The 21,638-nt window shown below is 41.6% G+C and overlaps 1 protein-coding gene across 2 annotated transcripts in view; it reads left to right on the top strand.

Annotated features, from left to right (window-relative positions):
• The first annotated feature begins 5,566 nt into the window (after nt 1-5,566).
• Nucleotides 5,567-21,638, top strand: part of exoc2 (exocyst complex component 2) — a 52,370-nt gene continuing 36,298 nt past the window's right edge. For both annotated transcript variants that reach the window (XM_076723423.1, XM_076723414.1), the window contains exons 1-4: nt 5,567-5,626; nt 16,716-16,873; nt 18,810-18,986; nt 20,962-21,088. In XM_076723423.1, coding sequence (XP_076579538.1) covers nt 16,756-16,873; nt 18,810-18,986; nt 20,962-21,088 — 422 coding nt within the window. In that variant the 5' untranslated portion in view covers nt 5,567-5,626; nt 16,716-16,755. The remainder of the gene's footprint in view (nt 5,627-16,715; nt 16,874-18,809; nt 18,987-20,961; nt 21,089-21,638) is intronic.

Here is a 21,638-nt window from a genome sequence, read left to right as displayed (position 1 = left end):
TCAAAACATCTGACCACTGACAACAGAAAGCAGAGCCTGAACGTATAACATACGTGTATGATTTTATTATGTTCTCCTCTTGATTGCGATTGGCACGGGCCCATCCAGCGCACAAATAACCCCCGCTGTAACCAAGTCCACCTGCTTATAAACACAAACAGCTCTGAACACACTCCGACCTGTCACATCTCATCAAAGACAGAGCACACACTGCAGCATGCATCGATGGCTTCAGCTGGCCCCTGTGGATGAAAGCTGTTTCCTCTCAAATTCTTGTTACTCATTCAAGGGGCGATGAACATGTAAGAGTAACATATGAGGCGGTGTTACACAGCAACTTTTTGGAAGACAGTGAGTGTCAGAGGAAGTCATTCTGGCTCTTCTTTACATCTTTAACACCCTTGTGGATTTTTTATTTCACTTCTACTTTTGCTCTCTAGTCATTTTACTTTTTCCCGGAGAGAGTTTCTCCACAGTTCTCAGGGCCGATCCCGTCTGTGCCTCCTGAGACACAGGAGCCTGTTGTCTGGCCTGGGGGGCCGAAGGAGTGGTGTTATGAGAAGGCAAGGAACATGTTATGGTAACCTGGGTGGTAAAAGCCCAAACATATTTGGGAAAATGCCCCTTTATACCCTCTCACACCCACTCTTTTTCTTCAGATTCTTACACCTAACTGTGGGAAATTTCCAATCTTCCCTGTGTCTGAATACTAAAAGGATAACTTCACCCAAATTATACAAAGAAAAAGCACTCAATTTCTTCATGTGGTAGGTAGCCATTTGAATAGTTTTTGTTTAATTTGGTGGATGGGCAAAACATTGAAGACGTGTCTTCTCCAAAAGAATGTCCCTGTCACTGGGTGGATCGTCCACAGCAGGGCCATAGCAACAACTTTAAAACAAGGGAGGTCATAACACTGAGTCCAAATTTCCCCAACTGCAACCCCACCCACCCATCCAATGACATTTTTGACTAGTCATCAAAAACATCAACAATAACTTCAGTAACATATTTTCTTCACATTTTTCACATTTCTTAAACTGCTGAATTAAATTTCTCTAAATGTATTCTCTACACACGATGGCCTAATGCCGTTTCAGATCACTCGGGTCTGCACAATGTCAGAGTATATCAGACAGAGAATTACAAAATCTCCTTATTTTATTTATTTTTTATTTTTAGCCACTTTGAGGCAGTACAACAGGTGGTGTAGACACAAAGAAGCATCAGTGTTCATTTGAAGTTGTGTTTGTGTTCACTTGATAAAGTTGGTCTCCATCAATGCCTGAGGGAAATATCTGGCTCTTTAGCAGCTAAATGGCTTCTGTACATGTCTGGGTGGGCAGGTAGTGTGCGGTGAGTTTTTGGAGCTTTTTTGCTGAAAACAGCTGCCTACAATGGCTGAAAATGGGGCTGATGAGAGCAGTGAGGGTGAACCAAAGCAAAGTTGCAGCTCCTAAAACCAAAACAATGCGCTGAAAGACACTAAAACACGCTGCAGAGTTAAGGGAGGCTGCAGAGATTGGTGATCAGTCTCCTTTCACATGACAGTAAGTAAATTGAAAATTGACATTAATGTGAAAACACTGATTGGAAAAGATTATGCAAAAGTTCAAAATATGTATTGGATATGCAACTTCCTCTGAGGTTGTTAAAGCTCCCAAATTCCCAAAAATAATACCATTGCCGTCTAGCTTGTGTCCTCATTGGTCCTTGCTGCAGTCCTGGTCCACAGACCACGCTATAAATAGTTTTCATTGGAACTACTTTCTGAAGAATTGCTTCTCTTGAAAGCTGCTGACAGTATGTTCTGTGGATTATCCAGTAACAAGGACACTGTTTCTGGGAAGGCTTGTTGTTGCTGTTTAATTTTGAACCACACTAGTGGCACGGCTCTATGAATGGTGATGTTGGGCTGATGGTTGGTTCACCACTTCGGTCTATACTATATATGTATCTCAATATCTATGACTTTGCTGATCCCCTGACTTTTGCTCTTACGCCACAATCAGGTCACAAATAAGTTTGTCCAATGCTATTGCTTAGTACAAAATACCTGCGAAACTGATGACTTTCTCATCAGCCTCAGCAGTTGGGAATGTTTTTTTAGTGCTAATTACCAAACGTTAGCATGTTAACTCTCTAAACTAAGACGGTGAACACAGTAAGCATTTTTTGCTAATCATCAGTATGTTAGCATTGTTATTGTATGTTAACCTGCTGACGTTAGCATTTAGCTCTTGCCACTCCTGTGCCTAAGTACAGTCTTACAGAGCTGCTGGCACAGCTGTAGACTCTTGTTTTTATTTAACCATCATTTTTTTTATGTTACAGCATCTGCATGGCAACATACCTCAAGAGGCAAGTTAGAAAATAGGTCGCTGTAATTTTGGTGAACTAACCCTCAAGGGTCTTGGGAGAGATCATCTGAGGTGTATGTATGTATGATTATTTTTGGCCACCTTCTTGTAAAATCAGTCCTGTTCTCTCCACTTTATCTCTTCATCCATTTAATGGTCGTGTTATCCAGCCACTATGTCAAGCAACGTGTCAGCACTCAGACTGAAAGGCTCTCTGTTCCCCTTAACTCTCCCTCCTCCATTGTGTTCATCTGGATGCTTTTCCAAGCTAAGCCTGGCACAGGCCTGGATTTCCGGATCCCAAAATGTGAGCCCAGTGAACTGGACTGCTCCGGGAAAGGGGAGCAGCGGGAGATGGAGCGCCACTCAGAAGCAAAACAAACCCAAATATCAAGGGTTTATTTGAGATCTCCCTGTCTTATATTAACAGCAGTGCTACAGGCTAGCGATTAGCCACACATGGGTCAGAGGTTGCTCACTTAATTTCCCTTGGAATCCATATTTTGTGTATTTTGTGAGATGCAAAACACAGTCGGGATTGGACTCATGCCAACAAGTTAATGACATATTAGCACCCATTTAACAGTTAAAGACTGGCTAAAGAGCAGCTACGGGGCAGGTGTGCTTTAGTTTCTTCTAATGAGGAAACAGAGAAGAATTTTACTTTTCTTCCAGTTTTCTTGATAAATTGCAGCTTTTTGATGACACATGGAGCCACAAATGTAGATATTATGCTATCTGAAGTGCTTCACAAAGAGCTGAGACCTGCCCAGGTTATTGTAATGTTAACACTGAGCATGTGATCTCACTGCAATGATCTTTGACATTGAGGGATTCATACTTGTTTGATGTCATACAGTTGAAATGCCCTGTGCAGGAAGGAAGTGCTCACCCACTGGTCGCCTGTTCCATCTTCAGGAGCTCTATGGGAGGGAGGGAGGATTTCAGTGCAATATTTACAGTGACCTTTTCCTCTCACTGGCCAGGGGCCCATGGGAAAAAACTGGAGAAGACAAACAATGAACAATAGGGTTCAGGGATGAGCAATGGTGCCAGCGCAGCATGTGCCATTACGGGATGTGGATTACAGAGGGTTGGGGGGTCACAGCAAGGATCAAGGAACCAACACTGTCCCTCTGGAGCATACCTGGGACACCTGCTCTGAAAGCCTGTGCTATTTAAAAACACAATATGTATCACATGTTCCTCTCCTAAATGAGAATGTTGTCAGCAGCAGGTAGGCCTCTAGCTGCTTAAAGGAAAAGACGTAGATGAGAAGATCGATACCATTCTCATATCTGTCTGTTAAATATGAAGCTCCAGCCAGCAGCCAGTTAACTTAGCTGAGCATAAAGTCTTTAAACAAGTCACAGCAACTAACCTAGCATCACTCCAAGTACAACTTGTCTTTTTCACACTTTGGCTTTTGCAAAAATTCAGCAAATATGTGAAAGTGAATGTATTGATTATTGATTTTGAGATGCTGGTGTTTGGATTCTGCAAGTATCTCATCATCTCCTGACTCCACCAATATATTTAACAAGCAGATATGAGAGTGTTAAATTTTAAAATATTCACCTAGAATATTTTCCTGTCCGTAACATTAATATCTCAACACATGACACATAAAATGCACCAAATAACCTGTTCATTTGTTGATTCACCAGCTGGTATGTGTGATATGCTGCTAATGTTCTTGTTCAGTGGCAGAGGCTGTACCACTGAGACTAAGATCAAAATCTTCCAGCATCATTGCTGGAAGTTGGTGGTTATATAGACAAACAGCCCCTGTGTTGCATCAGCATCTGTGCAAACTCCCAAGTCACAGTTTGATCCCTCAATTATCAGATTACCCTCTCTAATTGGACAATATGGTTTCCCCCGGGATTGGGCCTTGCCTTATCACAAAAATTCTTTCTGCCCTGCACAATTTGGTGAGATAAATGTAATGGTATCAGTGTTCTAGTGTGTGCCTGGGTGGTCTCTGTTGCATTTCTAATGATGCTGCGCCTTTCCCAGAACAAGTGGAAATACCTCAGTGATGCACCGTGAAAAGAGAGATGAGGAAAGAAGCAAAGCTCCCATTGGGCCTCAGAATTCTCACACTAAGGACATCCAACACTTGAGAGGAGCATACAGGCTAATAATGCTGTTTTCTACGTATGGTTTTGACATCCATTTTAGCAAAAAACAGATGATTTATATATCAAACTGCTCATTAGATGTTACAACACATAAACATATGACATTGCTTCTTGAAATGGACCTGAAAGACCAATGTGTAGAATCAACAAACCACCAAAAGGACAGTATGATGTCAAAGGCTAATTTTTTTTTTAAAGTGGAGAAATTCAGCCAGATCATGGATTAGATTGTTCAGGTAGTTAATAATACTGTATACAGCAGGAGGTCTGCAAGCTTGCAGTGGTAGAGGAAGTATTCAGATCATTACCAATACCACTAGGTAAAACCACACTGTCAAAAATGAAAGTCCAACATTTAAAATTGAGATTACAAATACGAGCAGAAGGATTATCACACAGTGTCCTGTTATAATATATATCATACTGTTGGATTATTATTGCTATTACTGATATGTTAACAAATACACAGCTGTTTGAGGTCATGCTGTTTTTAACTGCTTTATAAAGTGTTGGATAGTTTAAAAAGATGATCATAGTTTTTTGTATGTAAAATCTTAAACTGTAAAGTAACTCCAACTCATCAAATAAATGTAGTGGAGTAAAAAGTACAATATTTACCACAGAAATGTGGTGGAGTAGATGTACAAACAATCTAAAAATGGAAATATTAATATAATATTACTAAACCTTTAGTTGAGTAAATGCATTTCAATACTTTGCAAAGCTGCACAGTAAAAGGTAGAATATGTCAGAAAAAAGGCAGTTTCTATATTTTACAATTTCTTCTGTTTGGATTTTATTTGAGGCCATAGAAATTTCCATTGGTCAAAGCGGGACATGGAATACACAAAAATTAGGAACGTGATACTACTGTAATACTGTCAGTGTTTTTCAGGAGGAGTACGATGTGTCTAAATAGATGACAATGCAATATATTGGCAAATTACATGGACATCAGGGCTTCAACCATGCAATTGATTAGTTACAATTAGCCACAAAGCAAATCAGCATCTCTAATCACTTGTGGTTATTTAATTTTATTGATTTTATTCTGAAAGAAACAAAAACGGAAGTAGTCACAGGATACAGGAAACGGTCGCTGCAGTCCAGCTGCTGTAATCTGTAAGTTACCATTTCTCTAATATATTTACTGTTAAATGTTTATAGTCGAGTCAAAGTAGTGGCGTCAGGACAGGCGATAATGTAAGCGGTTTGTAAGATTACGACGAACACAAATGACACCTTCTGCTCGCCCTTTCCGGCATAACGAAGGGCTTGCTAGCGAGCGCTAGTTAGCCTATGCTAACGTTAGATGTCAGTTTTGTCAACAAAGCTGGCATCCTTTTCTGGAAAATCACTGATGGGTTGTTTTGTGTGTTGTGTGCGACGTAGTAACGATAGCCAGTCGGAATAGAAACAGCTGACACATATAGCTAATGCCATCTTGCACCGTCATTACGGAAACACGATTAGCTGAACGAAATTCAACCTCAAAACATCTGTCACTTTAAAGGTGATGGTGCGCTGGTTTTGCAGAAGAACACATTTCAAGACTTGGTGATGGCTGTCAGTGTCTTCGGTGCGTTAATGCCACATCAGGCGGTACTCGTCTACATTTGTAGTCTCTGCTGTTAGTTGCCTCGTATAACGTTAACATGCGTATATCCATCTCCGTCTTTCCTCCTTTTTCTCCGCCTTTTGCTTGTCTCTACATAGCGAGTCCCAGGTTTCATTCATACTGTCAGTGTCATATTAATAACAAAGAGTATAAACCTCGACTGTGATGCTCATAGCACTGAAAAATGACAATTGACTTAGTAGCAATGTGTCTTGTTAAAAACTATGTCCCGATTACTCCGGATAATCCACAGACCTTTAACTGTAATTTAAAGGAAAGTGTTTATACCACATCTAATCAAAGCAAAGCCCCCACACTCCTCATGTCCTTTACCAAGCGCTGGATACATCTCTCCCATCAAGTGAAGCAACTACAAAAGTGTGATTGAGACAACTGGAAACAGAGTCTGCACTAGTTACTCATTGCCAGGTGGTATGATATCTCCCCCAGCCTCTATAAACACTGTGCAATCCATTCCAATGAAAATAGAGTAATTAACGGTCCTTTGACAGAAATAATGATGAAGGGCTTTATTAAAACAGAGAAAATGTATTGGACCTTGTTTATACTTGGGAAACATTTCCTGTGCTGTACACAGATGGGAATGAGCAAAAAATAATCCCACCAAATGATCTCATATGACTGAAGAAGGCATCCTTCCACTGACTGGAAAACACTCTGATGAATAAATATTAGACTACTGTGAGTTAGGTTTTCGAAACACACACTGTTTAAGAGTATTCACTGCCTGTAGATAACAAAGCATTGGTTCATATTCTAAGTTCAGTCATTCCATTAAGCAAATTGATTACAAGCTATTTGTTCAGTTGCCATCACTTTGTTGCCTTGTTTTGCTGACTCCATGACAGTCCTCTTCAGGAGTCATCTTGTCATTTTCGGGGATGATGTTCCCTCTTTGCTGTCCCACAGACAGTGTGCTCATCTCTCGTGAATGACTTAAAGAGGTATAAAGACATGTCAGTGTGAGGCTTCAGTGACGAAGCTTGGAAAAAGGTGTGGAGATGGACATTAATATCACTATAGTTCTTGTGTTTAAAGCTGCCTTTAAGTCTGATTTCAGCTAATTGCCACATCTGTAAAGTTTCCAACAGTTTTCTAAAGGATTTATTGCTTCTCTTCTGTTACTGAAATATGCAATAAGGCTGCAACTAATGATCATTTTCGCTGATTAATCTGTGGATTATTTTCTGGATTGCTTGATGGATCCTTTTGTCAGAAAAATGTGAAAAAATGTCTTTTATGATTTCCCACAACAAGGAGATGTATTCAGATAGTTGCTTTATTTGACAAGCAGTCCAAAAACCGAAGATATCCAGTTTTCTGTCACGTATGAGTGAAGCTAGAACCAATTCATGTTTGGCATTTTTGCGTAAATAACTTCATTTTACTTTTTCCTTCCGTTGTATCATTAAAACTGTGGATGAGATTGTAACATAAACTGAAGTGAGGGGTTGCATTCATACATAGCAGAGGAGGAGACTCACTTTAAAGAGCGCCATCTTTGGATAATTGGGTATTTGGGTGGATGACAGACTGTCTTTCAGAGTGCATTGAAAACCTCGTGAAGCAACTGGAAATTAGGCCTGCTTTAATTTAGCACTTAGGAAAACACTTGTTCAGGCTACGTTCTTCAGTGATCTGGACCATGGGAACATCATTTATGAATGCCGCGTCCTCCTCTCTTCCTCCTCTCTTCCTCCTCTCTTCCTCATCCTCGCTGTCTAGACTCTGTGTATCTCAGTTCTCTTGGTTTTATATCCAACTCATTGTTCTGTACACAATCCATGACTGTGTACTTTATGATCTTGTTTCCTGGTTTCCATTAGACCTAAGGAGACAGCAGTATTAGTATATTTTTATTTACAAAGCCATACTGGGTAAAGTCCCTTCATATCGTAGTGATCTCCTATCACTCACTAACAGCTGTTACGGCTTTCGCTCCTCTGGACAGCTGCTCTGCCAGGTACCCAGAATTTGCTCAGAGCTTGGTAGAGCATCTGCATCCTGGTCATGGAATAACCTTGAGAACACACTACAGCTGAAGGATCTTGTCTCCTTGGGAGAGTTCAGATAAAAAAAAAAAACTATGTAACTGAATGCCATTTCCTAAAATGGATTTAGTTTTATGTATCTGCTATCTTTTTTTGACTGTCCTTATCTCATCTTAACAAATTGTATCTTAGAATTTTTGTAACTTTGTAATGGTCCGCTATCTTGGCCAGGTCTCCCTCGTAAAAGAGATTTTAATCTCAAAGGACTTCCTGCTTAAATAAGGATTAAATAAAAAATGACGTAAAGCAGGATTTCATTGACCGTCAGCCAGAGAACATATTGTGGCGTCATTCAGATGCAGCATGCTCCACCCAATTAGTAGTGAAAATTTCGAGTAGATCAAGTTGTTTGAAACACAAGGGCCAACATCAAACTGTGATGGAAGTGATAAGCTTCAAGTTTGGTGTTTGGTCCTAAAAGTTCTTTTTTATAAAACCACATGTAGTTGCAGTATCCAGTTGATACTGAGCTGATGTGATGTGAGCTGTGCTTCTTATGTTTTAGAAATATTCCATCAAGCCTATGTTACTCAGATATCAAGAAAGTGCTGTTTCAACTGTGGTAGGTCCAAAGGTGTGACTTAAAGACCCCTCGTGTCCTCCCTGATTGGATATAGACACTTCTCTGAGCTCAGCCTCATTAAGGCGAGTGTTTTCAAACAGAACAGAGTCTAAGCCTCTGTAATCCATACTCTGTGTACTTCTGACAAATATTGTTCTAACATACTTTCTTTAAATAGGATTTTCAGGGGGAACAGTACCTCTAGCACGTCTCCATGTGTGCTGGTTAAACTGAATGATTACATAAGAGAGCAAATGAGAGTGACTGATTGACAGGTCGATTGCAGGCATGCGCCATGTCACAGGAGTAAGTTGTCATCGAGATCCTCCATCATTTGTTTCGACGTCCACGCCAGCAAGTCCCCGGCCTTTCAGTGAGAGAGTCAGCCCGCAGAGCTCTGTGCATCTCCTTCTCTTCCCCAAAGTCAGCACTGCTCGGCTGGGGGATGGCGGGGGCAAGGCTACACTGATCCGTTTCCTGCCCCCCTCTCTGGGCTGTAATTGAAAAATTTGGGTGGCCCTGCTTGTTTGTTTTGGTGGAATGCGGTGGGTTGTGTTTTTTGAGGCTTTTCCTCAGTGCCGCTGCTCCGTAGACTTCGGGGTGACTGGAGCGGCGGGGGTCAGGCCGAGCCTTGTTTGTGAAGCGGCACTTCTCTCTCACCCCTGTCTGCTCTCTGCAGGCCGCCCCACCTGGTAGCCTCCTCCCCGCTGACAGGCGTGCTGGACCGCTGCTTTTCACAGTGTGGATTCTGTGACCCAGTCAGACCTGGACAGACAGACAGAGGGGCTTTGGGCTGGGAAAACAGGTCACAGCACAGCTCAGTGGACAAGCTCAGTCCAAATGTGCTCACCTCAGTGCAGATTATTGCGAGATCAGACTGATTGAAACAGATAGCTGATCATAGAGTGACACAGTTTAACACTAAATGAATCTATAATCAATTCACCTTTTCAGCACCTTTTTCCTCACTTTTCCTTGGTGTCAGTTTCTTCTTCAGTTGCAAGGACTTGCTGCTTTTTCTGTGTTGTGTGATAGTAAACTGAATATATAAGGTTCTCGACTGTTAGTCAGACCAAACAAACAAAAGCAGAGACATTTTTAAAACATTATGTTAGTCCCTGGAACAGGCGCTTTCACTGTGAGCGTTCGATGAGTAAAGAAAGTGTTGGTTGCAGCCCGAGTTGATTATTTAATGAGTTAATTTCCCAAACAATAATGAAAAACAATTTGGATAATTGATTATGCCTTGTAGTTGTAAGAGATGCCAAACATTTGCTGTTCCAGATTGTCAGATGTGAGGATTTGCTGCTTTGCTTTGTCTTGTAAATTAAATACCTTTAGGTTTTTTAACTGTTTGACTGACAAAACATCCAACAAAACGAACATTTTAACACATCACCTTTCTGCTATTATTACTTTTTACAATTTTTTTGAGATTTTATGACTCGAGTCAATTGTCAGAAAATTATTCTGTCATAATTTTCATATTCCATTAATCCTTCAGTGCAGAAAAATCTCTGGTTTCAGCCTCACAGATTTACATTTTTTTTTTATAGTTTTCTATGATCATAAGTTGAACATTTGTGGGTTCTGGACTGGTGTTCAGACAAAACAAGCAGTTTGAAGACTTCAGCTTAGTGTTCTTACATTTGTCAGTATTTTCTGACACTTCATTTATTGAACAGTCGATTCATGATTCATTGAGAAAATAATTGATTTGTAGTTACGTCCCTGTAAGGAAATAATGATGAGAAATAATGATCAGCAGATTGGTCGATAATTGAAATATTATTAATTAGTTGCAACCCTAAATGAAAGTGTTGATTTGTCTTGTCAGCAGCAGTGTTAGTTTAATTCTGGATGGTGACTGTGAGGGTGGTTCTCACGCTGCTGATGTGTTTTTATGTAAAGCAGCTGGGGCAGCAGTGCTTCAGCCTGGTTCATGAAGGTTCAGATCTCTCCGTTTCGCCATGTCACTGGGCAAAGCCGCCTGTCTCCAGTCTCTTAATCCTCTGAAAACATCTTCCTGCATTTGCAAGCCTATACTTCATATTTCTGTTTATTGTTCCAGGGTTTTTATATGGGAAATTGGGGACTTCACTTCGTTAGGCCTTACTCTGAAAAGCGCTTGAGACTGACAAACAAACAAACAGACAGGCCTAAAGATAACAGAGCCTGTGGGCAGACATCATGATGGTCGGATATTGAGCCAGAGGCACACATCTGATCGCTCTGTCCTCTTTCTCTGTCACGAAAGACTCTGAAGGCAGGAGAAGCTGACTCATTGCGGAAGAACTCAGCGACTGGACAGTGGCCGCGGCGTCTGTTTCCAAACAGAGCCTGCACACTGCACGTTATTTATGATCCGTTTATTTGAAATACGACGCAGCCGATAGGCTAAAATTGACCATAATCTATCAGCCCCGCCGCCCTCTCCGCACCGTAGAGGCATGTGGTGGCCGGGGTGTGAGCGAACACTGTGGAGGATTGTTCAAAGCTGCGCCCAGCCCGTGTGATCAGACCACTCATCTCAGGCTGGGTGATGTTTGGCTCGCTCTGTCCATTCACAGGAGTCGGGGGGATCTTTGATGGAATCTGGTGTTTGTGTAATGTTGGGGAGCACGGAGTGAAATGGTGTTAGTGGGGGGTGGGGGGGGGGGTGGGGGGGGGGGGGGCGTCTGAGCCGCTGCTCTGATGGAAGATGGAGGGGGTGAGGGTGATGAACTGTCTAAATGGGTCCCTTTGTGCCCCCTAAACCCATTACTCTCTCTTGCGCACACACATCCACACACACACTTGCCAATCACTGCCATATGGGAGTCACCTTTGAGCTGAGAGCAGCATATGATCAGAGGTATGAACGCCTTATTCACGATCCGGTGGGTCGGGTAGATAAGATTTTCATGTCCTCGGTGCCGCAGACCGTTGCAGAAGTTATTGTAATAACAAGCTCGCCAAATGTCAGAGTTTGGAAGACTTGTGTGTGATCTAAGTGGAGGTAATTGATTTTGTTGCATTGTTTGGAAGACTTTTAAATCCGGACCAGATTTTTGTCTTAGGTATACGTTCCTCCCTTTGTTTAATGGTTCACAATGGAGAAAGAGAGGCTGTGACATGCTGCAGCTATGTGGCCTGAGCCTCAGAGAAGGTTAGGTGATAACTGATACAGACAAGTATCATTGTTTCTAATTAATTATTTGAATTTATCAGTTGATCAGAAAGTTATGATAAATATCTTTTGCAGTTTCTCAGAGCCCAAAGTTTTACTTTGTCTGATCAACAGTTTAAAACCACAAATATTCAATTTATGATATACAACTGAGAAAAGTAGAAAGTCCTCTCATTGGAGGAGCTGAACCAGCAATTGTTTGGCATTTTTACCTTATAAATAACTTAGAAATTGGACATTTTCTGTGTATTTGATTATTCACCTTCTTATTCCACTTCTAGATAATTTGATGTTATTGTTGATCAACTTTTAGTGGAATCATATCTGTGAAATTCTGTTGTCCAAATAGTGATTCTAAGTAAATGTGTAATTAAAGCTCTTGCAAAATGAGTTAATGTGACTTTTGTCGGACGCACTGGGCAGCAGTGACACACAGTCAGAGGCATTCACTGTGACTTCTTTTATTTCCGATGTGACTTGTCCTGCTGTGATTTATTTTAATATTAGAAATGGTTTTTTAATTTTGTCATACTGATTTCAACCATTTAAATAAATCTTTATTTGTGGTGAGGTGTTTTTTTTTTAATTATTTAGCTGCAGCAACAACTGATCCATCACTTACAACCAATTAAAAATGATATAATCCTGTATGGAAAATGCAGATGTGTGTTTACTGTAAATGCTCCTCTGTGCAGTCCAGTTAATCACGGTGGGCTTAAAACAAACACCTGTTGTGCATCAGACAGGTCACCAGTGAATAGAAACACTTGATTTGATGCATCAGAGCTGGTACTCGAAATGCAAATCTTTATCTAATCTTATTTGATCTTAATCTGAATTTCACAAGGAAATATGAAATTAATTGTGATATTTGAAATAGTTTTTTCGTCAGTCGTCTTTTCTGATGTGTGCTGCCATCGAAACCCTAGCAGGAGAAAATCGCTCACATGTCCCAATCTGAAAAGCTGAGAGTCTACATGACGCTCAGGAGGACTGAGCGCAGTCCGTCTTTCTCATGAAAAAGAAATCGCCGCCTTTGGTCTGACCATTGAGCATTTTTGGGGTGTACTGCAGTGTTTGGAAACTGAATGGTTTCATGTGACAAAAAAGATTTGTTTAGAGCTGTAATGCAAAGTCTTTGTGTTTGCATACTCCTGCACCAAGCCAAGGAAGGCTTGTCACTTATTAGCAGCGCTGCAAGAAGATCCCCAAGCCTCAGACTTCCACAGCTACCACACAGATGAGAGCCAACCCTGCTGTTTGTTAGTCAGCCTCCAAGGAAAACAAACCTGCCTTTTTAGCCATATTACCAGAGAGAGAGGTCGGGGTTGGGGGCTGGGGACTAACAGCATCATGGTTGGAAGAGAATCGAGCGAGAGAAAAGGGGCTAAATCTGGTTCTGTGTTGTCACTGATTAAATTTAGCCTTCGCAGGACGGCATGGCTCGACACATGTGGGACGAAGGTGCTGTGATCTTGTGGGGATCCTCTGATGCCCCCTAGAGGTCAATGCTTTTCTCCGTCTCGTGAAAAATGCAGCCCACCTCGTAAGTTTCCAGTTGGAGCTCCTCTTTTGTTTTCTTCTTCATGCTACTTTAAGGAAAAAATCATTCATGTAGGGCTCAGCCTGTGTATAGTTATACTTTCTGTTAGTAAGTTTACAGGGTATTTGTGATGCTGTGTGACATGGAACTTGTGCAAGAGTCCCCTTAGTTTCTGTGTGAGTCGGTGTTTGTGTGTGTGTGTGCACGCTGGTGTTATAGAGAGGGGTCTGGGCAGTGTTCCCGTGTCCATGCACAGCCCCCAGAGTAAAGTAAACACAGCGGCTCTTTTCTCATCCCAGCCGTCAGCAGGCTCTCCCCAGGCCCGCGCCAGAGACCACACACCCAGACCACACACACACACACACACACACACACACACACACACACACACACACATACACTCATATACACACATATACACACACTGCCCAGACCTCTCCGCAGATCCTTCCACATACACACAGACCACACAACACCAGCTCGGGCCCCTCGCACGCAACCTAGCTGAGCTGTCATTCTGCCCAGCATGTATGTGTGTGTGTGTGTGTGTGTGTGTGTATGTGTGGGGGCAGGCTATCTGTGTGTTTGTGCACGTGTATTTCCAAGATGAGGGGGGGTGGGATAGGCTAGAAACACTCCTGGAAGCAGAATCAGAATTGTACAAAATAAAGATCCCAATCCTCTGCCCCTCGCCGCTCCCACTCTAAACATATGGGATTGATGAAGGATATACCGAGCTCTCGTTTTAGGCCTGTTAACCTCTTATCTTCGCCATGTCAGATACATAGCCCCTCCATTTCCTCTGACAAGCACGGGGCCGCAGCAACAACACGAGGTAAATCCCGTCGGAGTTTTCTTGTTAACTCTGGGATGTCAAGGCGACGGAGGGGGCCCCTGTGACAGAAAGGTTTCCCAGAAAGGTTCCTACTCTCGGAGGTTTCCAGGTCAATGCGTGCGCTGCCGTCCCGCTGCAGCTTTTCGTGCTTCTGTGTTGTTGTTGTGCCAAGTGCCATACGTTCAGCAACATACGTTCTCACAGTTTCCAGACTGTTCAAGGACATGAAGAAAAATCTGAGCTCTGAGACCCTGCGATATTTACAAAGTGCCATGAGACAAACAGTCGGCCGCTGGTCCGTGAACTGATGGTGCTTCAGTTCTAAGAAGGATATGTGGTTACTAACAAACCGCAGTTTGTCAGTTAGTCTGTCTCTAGAAAATGCATTAACGATAATTTGGGTAATTGATTAATCCAGAGACGTTCTCGATGTTGTATGACTGTAGCAATTTAAAAGTTTGTAATGGCTATCGGATACTTTTTAAACATGTGTTTTAATGAGGAGAACATTTTGCTCCACAGTCACCCTGTAACCACTTTATTAGGTACACCTGCATAATCTGTTGCAGCTATGCCGTAAATTCTACCTTAACAAAGTTCATAAAAGTTGTTCTTCTTCTTCTTCTTCTTCTTCTTCTTCTTCTAAAAAAATTAAATAAAATAAATAAATTCACTTGTTGGTGACATTGTCAAATGTGAAAATTCAATCATGTGTTTCTTACTGAGGCCATCGTTAGTGGTGTTATTGTACTGGACTTCCATTTACATGCATAAAGTGAGCAGAATATTAAAGCGTCTCTCAGTATATTGCAGTTCAGTACAACACCATCATTGGTCTGATGTGACGTTTACATATCAGAGGACCACATGGGGTTTTGACCCCAGGGTTAGCGAAAGACGGACTAATCCTTCAAGCAACTGATGAAACCAAAATGTCAAACACTGCTCGTCCCAGCGTCTCTAATGTGAGGATTAGCTGCTTTTCTCTGTTTTGTGTCATCGTAAACATGAATATGTTTAGGTTTTACACTGCGGTGCACACCAAACTAGCATTCTGCCTTTGCTCTCTGGGAAATTGTGTTTTACATTTTGCAATATTTTTTTAACATTTTATAGACTATATAATTAATTTCTTATAGCTATAAAATATATATAATGACAATGAAAATAATCAAATGTCTTCGCTCTGGTTTGTGGCTCTGGACTGGCTGCTGCAGGCCTTAAACCTCTGATTTAGTTTTTACAGGAAAGTCTCTCTAACAAGTAGACTAATCAATGTTGTGCTCATTCAGTTTTGATTTCCTTTGATACTGACACCCCCATTGGCTCTTGGACGTCTTCTTGCACCTCGGCTGCGCGCCTACCCATAATTACTGACCATGTAACTGTGCAAAGGGTGACCACCGTGAACTTGCTGCAGGTCCGGTCCGTGTGAACTCCTGCATTGTTTGTGGAGAACGTGTTTTGGCTGCGGAGCAAAAGGGCGGAAGCTTCGCTCAAGCTGCTTCATAGAGTCTAGATTGGTCAGCCTTTTTCAGACCTGGCAGTAATTTATTAGCAAACATCTGTGCTGCTGAAATACATCCTTTCATTTTTTTATTTGGAATGATTCCCTCTGTTCCTTTGCTCAGCCCCTACGTGAACTGATTTGCATGGGTGCTCCTTCGTTTGTACCATAATCTGTACTGTATTGTGTGGGCTTATGTGGAATGATTGGAGAGTCCAGGTTTATTTATCCTTCGCTGTGAGGTTTACATTCTTCCTTTCCTCCCTGCTCTCTGTCTGCTCCTTCATTCTTGGCTCCCTTCTCTATTTTTCCTATTATCTGAGAGATAACTGCTGCAATGCATACATTGTTTGGAGACCTACAGGGTGGGAAATTAACACTATCTGCCAGCCAAATGCTGCTCGTATTTTGCTGTCCGCAGTCAGCTCTAAAGCCTTAAATATCTGTTTGTCCTGTCGGTAATAGCGGCTGGTGAATTTAAAAAAATGTACACGTAGGAGCAGCTTTTTACTCATTGTTGATATTATTTTTTTTATTCCCTTTTTAAGACCCGTTGGGTATTGTTCACTACAGATGCTGCTCATACTGGTGTTTTGTGAAAATTCTTCATTCGTTCTTACAGCAGTGCTCAGCCTGTATTATATTATTTTCACTATTTTTTTTTTTGTCTACAACCAGCAACTGTTTTTAATAAGTCACTGAAACAGTTAGCTAATTATTAAACCCTTCGTTAATTATGTGTAAAGAGGCAGATTTATTGACACTCGGATCATTTCAGCACGGATTGATTTATTACTGGATGTTCATGTGTGTTAACCGAGCTGTCAGTGTGTGGAGTTTGCAGAGTGTTAGTCATGGTGTCCTCTAATATATGCCTCCCTCTGTCTCTCTTTTTCCATGTCCAGGTGCTGATCGCCCCGCTGCTCCCGTCTGCCTCAGGCCACCATGTCTCGTGCCCGTCAGCCCCCGCTGGTCACGGGCATCTCGCCCAAGGAGGGTGCGGCTTGGACCAAAGTTACCATCCGCGGAGAAAACCTGGGCACGGGCCCAGCCGACCTCATCGGTAATACATTTAGAACCACATGACTAACCACACTCACAGCTCTGTCTTGGTAAAATGTTGTCATTTCTATGTTTGTTTAATTTTTAAAAATAAATTCCCTGGTCAGCAATATTGATTTTGATGGGGAATGAAGACTTCCATGCTCGTCCTTTACAATGCTGCTCTTGATATTTTTTCTTTCTTCTTTCTTAATTGAATATGCATGTAGGAGTGTAAATGAATAATAAGTATACAGTGTATTGATGTTTTTATATCAGCAAAAAGATGTAAAAATACATGTATTAGATGCCAACACATTAGGGAATTAACACTTATTTGTTTTACCCTAAATAATAATTAATAATTCTCAAAAGATGTTTTTTATTGTCTCACTCAAGAGACGCTCATGTCGGGTAAATAGAACTCTTCTGTTGTCATGTAATTTCTGATCTAGAGTGTTTTGTAACTTGAGACGTATTAACTGATTTTATGAACTTATCCATCAACAAACCACAGCAAGCCCTTTTTAAACAGGCTGGTGTCAGGTTTGTTTTTGTTTATGTGATCCGTAAGTGAACAGGACGCCTGATTACTGATCAGCTGTTCCTGTCATGACAGTTTCATAAATTGAGTTAAAAAACAGTTTCAACTCAAACTAAAGCTTTTTGAAGAGGAAAGAATGTTATATTTTGAGGACGTATGAGCAGTGATTATTCATTTGAACAGGCTACTACATGAATGTTTAAAATGTTTAAAGTGTTAGAAGAAGTATTTTGATTCTGTAAAGTTACTAAAAATTGTGTTGGCACAAAGCACAAAAAAAAAAAATTCATTTAAAAATCTAAAATGTTTTTGACCATTTCATCATCCAATTTCAATTTAGATGCATCCACTGTGAAATTCTTGTACATGTAAATGTTATGTTTGAAGTGCTCTTTAAAGGTTACATAGAAAGAGCTCTTTAAAAGACAATGCAAATAGAATATTGAGATATTTTGCTGTTATGTAATTCAATTTGGTGTCTTTCTGCCAGCTCCCCCGCAACACACCGAACACACACATTTGGTGAATATTTAGATGACCAGTTTGAGAAACTCGAGAGCTTATCAACACGCATTAATGTGAAAATAGAGCTGTTGGTGGTGTGTCTTTTTTATGGTTCTCAAGAGCCACACAGATGGACTACCTCCATCTTGTTCTCATTATGGTTTGAACGTCACACTATTTCTATACTGATATTTTCCCTCATGTTCGCCAATTCCTCCTCCACTCCAGAGTCCAGAGGACTCACACACTGCTCCATGCTTGGCATGCTGTGCTCTGGCCTGTGATACTGGTCTATTTCTGACCATGAATGTCCCTGGGGACCGGAATTAGACAATTAGATATGCACAAATGTGTGTGAGTGCTTATGTATTCAAACAAAGTGGCCAGTAGAGAACAGAGGCAGGAAATGGGGCTCTAATGGGCATATTATTCACGGTTTTATGGGCTATTTGTTGATCAGCCTTCACAAGCTTTTATGATGTTTGATTATACACACATGAGGCTTGCTGAATCCCCTCAGCTGGAAATGTCAGAGTAATCCCTGTGCCTGTCTTCTAGTGTCCAAATAGTTTTCAAGAGGGTTTAAAGAGAAGACGACAGATGTAGGCGCAAAGTGCACATTGTTCCAGTAATGGGCCACTTAGCACTGAAGTGACACACGTTAGCTTAAAGGAGCTAAGTGAGAGAGGAAGGAAGGTCACGGCCACCCACACCCATCATGACTCCAACTTGAACTTTGACCCAGGGTGACAGTTTGACTAAACTTGCTGATAGACGCCAATTCTGTGTGAGCGAGCTCCTCTTGTTATAGATTGTCTGTGTGTGTCGGTGCTACATTCTGTTTATTTGTGCTGTCACTGTGTGGCTGCGTCTCACCCTTTTCACCTCTTCCCTCTGTCTTCTGTCTCAGGTCTGTCGATCTGCGGCCACAACTGCCTGCTGACAGCCGAGTGGATGTCAGCCAGCAAGATAGTGTGCCGCGTGGGTCCTGCCAAAGACGACAAGGGAGAGATCATTGTCACCACCAAGTCCGGAGGTCTCGGCACCTCCACGGTCTCATTCAAACTGCTCAGGCCGGAGAGGATTGGTAAGGCATGACTCAAAAAATCTGATTTGCTAGCCTGGGCAAGAGCAGATAGGTTGCAACCAGGGCTGCAGCTCATGATTATTTACATTCGTGGTCAAGCTCTTTTTTTAAATTAATTTCGTCAGTGTTTAGTCTATAAAACATCAGAAAATAGTGAAAAGTGCTCGTCCCAAGGTCCCAGAGCTCAAGGTGACGTCTTCGTATTTTTTGTTTTTTCCAACTAACAATTCAAAACCAAAAGATCCTCAATTGGCGGTGACAGAAAACAGAGACAAGCAGCAAATCCTCAAATGTAAGAGGCTGAAACCAGCACACAATAAAGACAAACAAGTGATGGATGATCAAAATATCTGGTGGATAATAATCATTGTTTGAGGACTAGTTGCAGCCAAGTCAAGTAAAGTTTATGCAGCCCAAAATTACAAGTTTGTCCCAGAGGGCTTTACAATCTGTTTGACACCCTCTATGCTTCCAAACACAATGCAGATAAGGAACCTTTTTCACAAAACAAACCTTATCAGGATGAAAAAAATGGGAGACTCCCTCTGAAAGAGCAACAGAGGGAGGAATCCCTACGGTGGGCGAGAGAGCTCCATTGTCTACAGTTTGAAAAAAAAAAAATTAAGTAAATAGACAAAACACAGGCACATAAAAAAAAAAAATCTACGTTTCCAATATTATAAGAGATATTGGCTCCACACTGCATCAGTGTGTGTCCCCAAGAAGCTTCTGTGTGTGTATAACACTTGAAGCATTTCTTTACCCTGGATATGCGTCGTCAAAGTGATTTGTCCATTTCCGTGTGTTTTCTGAAGCACATGCACTTTACCAGGACCTACAAACATGGAATAGATGCCGTATGTACAGAGTACGAGTTAAACTGCGATAACGAGAAATATACGGTCCAACCCAGATTCCAGAAGAATGGGACACTGTGTAAAACATGAATAAAACAGTATGTGATGATTTGCTGATCTCTTTTGACATATACTCAATTGAACAAAAACAATACATGTAATGTTTTACCGAGGGCCGCAGTCCTCGATTAGTTTCACCGTCAGCTAATCTGTCTATTTTTTCCCCCAATTAATTCATAAGTTGTTAGGTCTGTAAAATGTCAGAAAGTGGTGGAAAACATTGATTTCCCAAAGCTCAAGATGACGTGCTCACATGTGTTGTTTTGTCCAAAACCCAAAAATATTGAGTTCACTGACACAGAGGAGTGAATAAACCAGCAAATATTCACATTTAAGAAGCTGGAATCAGAGAATTTTGACTTTTTTTTTAGTTACTCGAACTGACACAATTATCAAAATATTTAGTGATTAATTAGATACTTGGCAACTCATCGATTAATCATTGTAGCTCTCATTTGACCTCATCAGCTTCATTCATTTTTGTAAATATCTGCTTATTCTGAATGTGATGAAGCAACACGTTTCAAACACGTTGGGACAGGAGCAGCTAAAGACTGGGAAAGATGTGGAATGCTCCAAAAACACCTGTTTGGAACATTCCACAGGTAAACAGGTTGAGTGGTGACAGGTGATAGTATCATGATTGGGTATGAAAGGAGCATCCTGGAAAGGCTCAGTCGATCACAAGCGAGGATGGAGAGAGGTTCACCACTCTGTGAACACATGATTGGATGAAGGATGTTACTGCATGGACTCAGGAACACTTCGTTCAAATTGCTATCAGTAAACACAGTTTGCTTGCAAATGATTGCATTCTGTTTCTATTTACATTTTACGCAACATACCAACTTTTTGGAATCGGGCTCGTAGTTAAAATATAAAGTAAATAAAAAGTAAAGCATAATATGTGGTGCTGCATGAAAGTGAGTGTTTGTTTGTGTGCAAAATGTGTTTGAGAGAGTGTACGTCTGTGCGTTTGTGTGTGAGTGCACATCTGGGACGTGTTGTTGAGCTCAGTGACGTGTGTCTCGCTTCTCCTGTCCTGCCCTGTCCCGCAGGTATCCTGGACCAAACTGCTGTGTGGGTGGATGAGATGAACTACTACGACATGAGGACTGACCGCAACAAAGGCATCTCCCCCCTCTCCCTGCGACCCAGCAATCCACTGGGCATCGAGTTAGACAAGTACGGCCTGAGAACACACGAGAACGCACACACAGAAATCGCTCAGCACAATCACGCCGCCATAAACACACGCGCTCTAGCCATTGAGTCATGGTTTACATCCATAAACAGAAACAAACTCTCCCCATATGCAGGCGTTTGAAATATTATGCCAACACAGCAATGGCTGAACTGCCTCTAACCGCTGCTCACAGGGAGTGGAAACAGAATAATTGTGTATAAAGCAGAGAGGACGACGATAGAAAGGGATTTGGAAAGAACTAAAGCAGCGACCCACACACATGTTTGTATACCGCCTCGGAGCAGGCAGCGTGGTGCTGCCTCCCACGCGCCTGGCAGGGAGTGCACAAGTTGTAATATATAGTTTGTGTTGTCAGGTTCTGGCATTTCTAGCTTAGTGTTTGTTTAGTTTGGGGGGCCGGGGGCAAGTGACCGCTTGCGGTCAGAGACGAGACCCCCATAAACAGGCTGTACCATTCACTCATCTCTCAGGTTTGCATGAAACATCAGCATGAAAAAGTCGACATAATTCCCTTCGGCAGTAATATAT

Source organism: Chaetodon auriga, chromosome 3 (assembly GCF_051107435.1).
Source record: "Chaetodon auriga isolate fChaAug3 chromosome 3, fChaAug3.hap1, whole genome shotgun sequence".
NCBI lineage: Eukaryota > Metazoa > Chordata > Actinopteri > Chaetodontiformes > Chaetodontidae > Chaetodon > Chaetodon auriga.
The sequence above is the reverse complement of the archived record's forward strand: the minus strand, read 5'-3'. Positions and strand labels throughout refer to the sequence as shown.